The sequence below is a fragment of the Microtus ochrogaster genome, chromosome 17 (assembly GCF_000317375.1).
Source record: "Microtus ochrogaster isolate Prairie Vole_2 chromosome 17, MicOch1.0, whole genome shotgun sequence".
In the NCBI taxonomy this organism is placed as follows: Eukaryota; Metazoa; Chordata; class Mammalia; order Rodentia; family Cricetidae; genus Microtus; species Microtus ochrogaster.
This window is the reverse complement of record NC_022019.1, coordinates 24,871,153-24,878,531: the sequence shown is the minus strand read 5'-3', so window position 1 is coordinate 24,878,531 and position 7,379 is coordinate 24,871,153. Positions and strand designations below refer to the sequence as shown.

The following is a 7,379-nucleotide window of genomic DNA, read 5'->3' as shown; positions in this document are numbered from 1 at the left end:
CAATTTGTCTATATCTTCAAAAATTGTAAATTTAACAATTTTGCAAATGATCCAGGCTATATAGCTTTTCTGTTGTTTTGGATACTGAAACACTGAGGGCTGAAGTTGAACACTAATGGAGTCATATATGAATAAAGTTTTGATATTCTGTTGGTAGGGTACAGCTTACCACAAATAATGTATTAAGCTACTTGGTCCATTTAAATATATTTAGCTGAGTGCTAAATAGGCTCATTGGTAGTAGGATATATCAGATTTCCTCTGTTGAATAAATTTGAAATTGTACTGATCATTTAAATTGTATATACCAAAGAGAACTAACAAGGTAGAAAGTAGGTCTAAAACTGGTGAAATGCAGGTATAGAGGAAAGGAGGAAGAAAAGAACACACACACACACACACACACAGAGAGAAGAGTGTGAGAGAGGGCCTTCAACATAACATTTAGTTAGGTGCAACATCTCTAAGAAAGACCTAATGAAGCAAAAATTTCAATAGAATCGTTCCCCACATTCAGTGGCTCAGCAGAACTTGGAAGAAGCGTCCTCAGTAGAATACTACGTTGATTTGACCTGTTTTCACTCACGTATTTAAGGCCTGTCCTGAGGCAGTAGCACTGTTCTGGGGCTTGGAGTCTAACTAGAGAAAGTTTTGAAACACAGGTTTCTAACCGCCCCCATCTCCACCCCTCCATCTTTCTGTCTTCCTGTCTGCTTCTTTCTTGCCTCATCTTGGCTACCATAAGGTAACTAACTTTGTTCAGCTATAAGACTGTACACAAGTTAGAAAATCTGGAGCAACTGACCATGGAATGAAATTTCTGAAACATTTAATGACTATAAACCCTCTCTGCTTTAATTGAGTATCCTTGGATCACTGTAACAAATAAATAAACAAAAAGACAAAACCAGAATAGACAAGAAGAATCCTGTGGGTCATGTTAAAAAACAAATGATGATGTCCAAGACAATGTATCCGCAGAAGGATAAGTAGCGCCCAAAGAATATATATTGAAATATTTTATCATAGTCTTAATATATGTTTTATTTTATAGTTTCATATTTGTTTTATATTTGAGATTTTAATATGTGCCCATGATCTCATCATTCTCCCTTTCCTTTCTGTTTTGCACTTCCTTACATATATCCCTCCTTGTTTGTTTTCAAATGTAAGAATTGTTTTGTTTAGTTATTACATGCATACACACATTTATGATTCTAATTAGAGCTTCCTCAATCTATATATTACTCATACATATATTTTTCAATGCTATTTGATATTGAACAACCAATTTATGTGTTTTTCTGTGGAAAAAAATCGATTTCTCTTTCTCTCAGCATTTATTAATTTCCTGTAGTTCTTCGTGTAGGGTTGAGGCATATAAATGAGGAGAACATGTTTGGTACACGAAGTACCATTTACTATTTTTTCTCTCTTTATGCATATGCATCTAGGGGCCATGTGTGTGTTTTATATGTATACCTATATTTGAGGGCACCTACATGTTTGTAAGTGTGCGTACACACAGAACCCCAAAGTTGATGTCAGTAATATTTTATGATTTCTTCTCCATTTTATTCACTGAGAAGCAGAGATCACTGACCTTGAATCACAGTTTGCTTTGTAAATATCTTCTAGTACTCAGAGATCTAATATCATCAGTTTTTCTTTTTTTCATTCTCATCCAGGAACACATTTGCAAAGTGGTTAGTTTTAACACATTTACTTTCAACAGTGGAAGGGTTTGGTCGTTAATATGAAGCCTAAGCCTCCAGGTTATATCAACTGTGAGTGTTTCTAATTGAGTGCTAAAAGGACTGGCAAGAGGTTTGACATTTTAATGGAGCTACTTTCTAGGGCTTGGGAGTGGCTGATCTATAATGCTGTGAAGGGCATGATGAACATTTAGACACTTTTTCACGGCTGTCATTTTCCCTGATTCAAATGTGCAGTATCTGTCATATAAAGCTTAAAAGTACATTCAAATAATAAACATTCAAAGGTTAGAACTGAATTGTGATGAAAAGGATTTAGAAAAAGCTAAATAAAAATACATGTAATAAATTATTAACTGTAAAATAAGGTAAATTAAATTCTTACTATGAAAGATTCTATGATTATAAAATTAATGGAAATTTAGTATAAATTTGACCATTAATAAATTGGCATGCTTTTTACTTTATTTTTATATAATTCTTTCAAAGAATATTACCTAAGAATCTACTGAAATTTTTTTTCCTGTACTAGATATAAAAGGGGAAGATAGCTTCATCAAAAAGAATTTATGCATAAAGTGAGATCAAATGAATGCATAAGGCAACTTTATGCTTCAAAGCCAATGTAAAGATTTGGAAAATGCAGCAACAGGCTTAACACAGATTAAAAACTTATTCTCGATCATTTTAAATAATTTAAATAAGACAACCCATCAGAGGGCAGGTCTATCATGAGGTGGCCATGAGACAGTTTGTATAACACATAATTTACAAAGATGTAAGACCCATATAAATAAAGTAGAAGGAAACAGTATAGAGCCTATCTTATGAACAGCACAGTGAAAGGTACAGCAGCAACTTAAGGGAATAACTTAGAATAAATGAATCTAGAATTAGTATTTAGGCAAGGTTCCCACCGAATCCAAACACAACACACATACACACACCCACACCCACGCACCCACCAACACACACACATTCACATGCACACACACTGACACGGAACTCTAAGTTACTTGAGTGCATTTTTGATACACCTTACGAAGAAACAACTGTTAAGAACAAAAAAAAATAATTACACTTTAGTTTGGGGTAATTTCAAATAATAATATAATTGAAAATATTGCTATTTTTCAGTTTTTCGAAAACATAAGCACCGTAGAGGTTATTGGAAATCTGATGGTAAGTTATAGTTGTCACACAACATGTATTACACTGTATGCCACACTCTGTACTTGAGGTAAGACTCTATTATCCCTGATATCTACCTAGTATCAAACAAAATAATAAACCTGCTTCTGCGGATGATTCTCCTTCCCGATCCCTGGAATATATTGAGTTGAGGATTAAAACAAATCTGCAGTATTTCTGCTACTATTTTTGAGATGGCTTACCTCCCATCACCATAAGTGGATTTTCTACTGCGTAGCTCGCTAAGCAGCAAGGTGGGATAATAGAATGCGGAAGAGGACGAACTGAAGCGTAAGTAACCTGAGGTGATATTGCGATGCATGTATGGCAGGCATAGCAAGATTGCTTTTCTTTTTTAGGCATTGGTTTTTATCAGTATAAAACAGGGATGACAAAATGCCCTTCAAAAGTTACTTGTAAATATCAACCAAATGTCTCTAAAGTACTTTACATAACGTGTGATACCTAGAAACTGGATAATACTTAGTAACTAATTGTATATTAGAGATCTCAAATGTTACCTTGGGTTTTTAAAACCAATTTTGCTATGACAATCAATTTGTATGAGGTGACAGAAAAATGTCACCATCTTCTCCACTGAAATAAACCATGAGGAGAAATGATTTAGAAGTCTCATTCAGATTATTTTATGTTATGAGCTATTGAACAAAGTCTGATTTCATTTATTGTTTCTTTCGAGTGTCGAAAACAGTGTCTAACAAATGTTAAAATCAATAAATGTCTTATAGATGTGTGTTTTAAAGAGGGAAGTAAGCATATTCTATCAGCCATAGCCAATGAGAGCACACCTAGTTATGTAACTGTAATAATTCAATGGGAAGCAATTCTTAGATTCAAGGCTGAGTTGGCCTTGAACTGACTGTGATCCTTTACAGTGCATTATAAAATGAGGTCATTAGGGGAAGCTGCTGAGTTCTCAAAAGAACTCATACCCAAACTAGTTATTATATGTGACGACCTACTGTTGCTGCTTCTCACAAGATTCTTTTCTACTGTGTTGCACATCACTCTTTATCAAAATACATTACAATTTTTCTTTTAAAAAAAGCAGTTATTAAATTAGTTTTTATTGACCAAATGTAAGGTTGTATGCATATTGAATGTACGTTTATCAATATAAAATGGTTTTCAAAATGTAAATGCTCAAAATGAAGTGTTGATGACATATATAAATCAGATACATATGCAATTTTAATATATCCAATGGAAAAAAATGAATAATGTTTAGATCTCAGGTTAAAATTTTTAATATGATAGAAAAACTCTTCTTTATATCCATGTGAATGTACAAAGTTCCCTAGAAAAATATAAGTGTAAAAATTAATTGTTTGAAAGCAGGTGGCAATCTGCTGTTTGAAAATATAAACACTTATCAAAGTAATGATAAAAAATACAAGATTCAATATGATCCAATTATTATGCTGTAGTCAATTATTTCCCATAGAGTTAATAGTAATACTGGAAAAAATCTACAAAAAGTATCTCTGATTTAATAATATAGAGATATGCTTTAAATTAGATGTCGTTTTCATGGATGGTAGTCAATGGTTGTTGAAATTAATTGAACTTACTAAAGATAAAACCAACAAATTATATTAATATTCAAATTATATGTTTTGCCATTAATATGGAGAAAAGAATATTGTTTAAAATGATACAAAGGAATTTATTGAAAAAAAATGAAAAAAAGTTGCATCTTGTCCTCCCATCCATGCCTTTCCTCCCATTCCTCCTCTGCTTCTTCAGTCCCTATCAAAGTGATGATCTATCTTTGAATATGATATTATTTATACATAAATTCAATATGCTGATTACATTTAAAATATATATAAAATTATTAATTTGGAATTAGTGAAAGCATATGATTTCTGACTCCGTTAACTTTATATAACATAATAAAATTAATTTCCAACTTTTTTATACATAATTAATGTCATCATTTTGGATTAATACAGTCTATTGTATACATAAAGCATTTCTTTCTTATGTGCTGATGGACACCAAGTTTGGTTATGTATCATGGTTCTTCTTGGTAGTGCAGCTATAAATGAATGTATTAAGTTTCACTTGCCAAAAGCATGTGGAAATAAAAACATGTGACTTATACTCTGTTAGGATAAAAAGGAAATACAATGTATTTTCAGTAATAGAGAAGAAGTTAAGAAAAAGGAACACAGGTGTTATTTTTATTATGTTTTATTACATATGTATGTGTGCATGCTGCATATGTGTATATATTTTCATGTGTGAGTAAGGCATGTATATCTAAAAGGTCCATGGTGTGTACATATATTGGGGCCTGACTTTGATATTTGGTATCTCCCTCAGTCTCTGCTCATTTATTAAAACATTGTCTCTCAGTGAACCGGAATACGGCCTTCTCTGGCTAGCTTATCCAGCCAGCTTGCCGCAGAAATCCATCACATCCCTGTTTATGAAGTGCTCAAATTAGAGACAAGTGCCACATTTGCCTTGCTTTAATGTGGGTCCCGCACATTATTAGAACTCAGTCTTCATGATAACACAATAAATCTTTCAACCTCTGAGTCATCTCCCCAAAGGCCATAAGATGAATTTCTGCAAGTCAGTCAGTATAACTCCAGACAAAAGAAGACTGTTAATACCTTGATCTTCCAAACCTTAGCCTTATATGATGACATGCATTGTTGTGAAGACATATAGTGTGTGGCATTTGCTACTTTATCCTGAGGAACCCAATACATTAACTCTGGGTGTTTTATAGTCAAGGAAACTCAAGCGTCTCTGAGAAGAGTGGGAGTGCAGCCTGGGAGCAGTTTCCTTTTCTAGACTTTTTCCTTAAAGCAGCCTGCGTTCACTTCCCTAAACTACTGGCTCCATTCTCTGAGGATAAGCAGCCTGCGTTCACTTCCCTAAACTACTGGCTCCATTCTCTGAGGATATGCAGCATTCTGCAGATGTCAATTCCCCTTAATTGAATCTATAAACCCAACGTATTTCCAAACTGAATTCAAATAATAGCTTTCTGCAATAAGCAGTCATTTAAGAGTGTATTTTTCAAAATAATAGATTTTTTTTTCAAATATTGTAGTATGTGTTGCAAAGGCACTGAAGGTTCAGTGCTTTGTCATCATGCATCAAAGCTCTCTGGTGCTTTGTCTAGACTGGTGCATCTGTGATGTTTTTGTTTTTACAGACTTTGATGTGTATTATCATTATGAAGTACTAAATATTTTGTTAGCCATAAAAATCTGTGTCATTGTGCCTGGAGAAAGAAATACTTAGCTCAGACTGCCACATGAATCAGGATGAAAGCCTGATTTTCAGAGGTTTATTTCTTTGGTCACAGCTGCCTTCAGCTATTGGTTTAACAAATTTATTCATTACTTGGCTATTGCATCTTAATATTTGATTGATCATCCTGAATCCTCCTTATTCTTCATAATGGTATTAATAAAGGATGTTATTAATAAAAGACTGACTCTGTAACCTTTAGGTTTAATGCTGTATCTAGTATAGTATAAGATAGTATCTAGATAATGCTGTATCTAGTATAGTATAAGAAGCATGTACCTTCATAAGCACAGAATTTGTTATAAGATCACAAAGCATGTGAGCCATAACCATTATTACCAATGTTACCCAGTGATTTTTACAGGAGGTGGGAAGTTTACTGTCTTCAGACCTTTCTCTGCATTGTTCATTTTACAGAGAGCCTTAATAGTAACCCTTGTTAATCCACTCCTGTCTAGGTTTTGTTTTCGATGGCAGGAACTGATTGATTATAGTAGGATTAAATAAAAAAAAGTTGTTGATTTCTACTTACTTTACCTACTAGAGTCTTATTATCACTCTGGCCTCTTTCTAAAGCTGGTTTATTTAAAAAAAAATGACCTGCCACTTAGACTTTAGAAGCATATGCTTAAAATTAGTACCAATACATAAAAACATAAAATTTGAAGGACACTGGAAAGCATTTACAGCAATTCTCTCATTTTTAGGAAATAAAGAATAAAGTAAATAATTTAAATTAAAAATTTAAGTTCCCTCGGGGCATATATACTTATCTGTGAACTCAACCATAGGCAATATACTTACATCTTAGTATAGTGATATTTTATTTATGTTTTAATAAATAAACTTGCCTAAAGATCAGAAGGGCAAATCTAAACCACTAGAGGTCAGACAGTGACGTCACATACCTTTAATCCCATAATTTGGGAGGCAGAAGCGAAAGGATTACTATGAGTTCAAGGTCACCGTAGGCTATATAAGATCAAAACAGAAACATCCAGGTGGTGGCACCGCACACCTTTAATCCTAGTACTGGGGAGTCATACACCATTAATCCCAGCAGTAGAAGAATATACAATGGGAGAAGAGAAACTCAAAGCCATTCCACTAAAATCAGGAACACGACAAGGCTGTCCACTCTCTCCATACCTCTTCAATATAGTGCTTGAAGTTCTAGCA

General features: G+C 33.6%; 1 protein-coding gene across 1 annotated transcript in view; it reads left to right on the top strand.

Moving 5' to 3' along the window:
* The first annotated feature begins 1,756 nt into the window (after nucleotides 1-1,756).
* Nucleotides 1,757-7,379, top strand: part of LOC101990141 (40S ribosomal protein S7-like) — a 69,775-nt gene continuing 64,152 nt past the window's right edge. Inside the window, exons 1-2 of the mRNA XM_005355709.1 lie at nucleotides 1,757-1,787; nucleotides 2,853-2,897. Coding sequence (XP_005355766.1) covers nucleotides 1,757-1,787; nucleotides 2,853-2,897 — 76 coding nt within the window. The remainder of the gene's footprint in view (nucleotides 1,788-2,852; nucleotides 2,898-7,379) is intronic.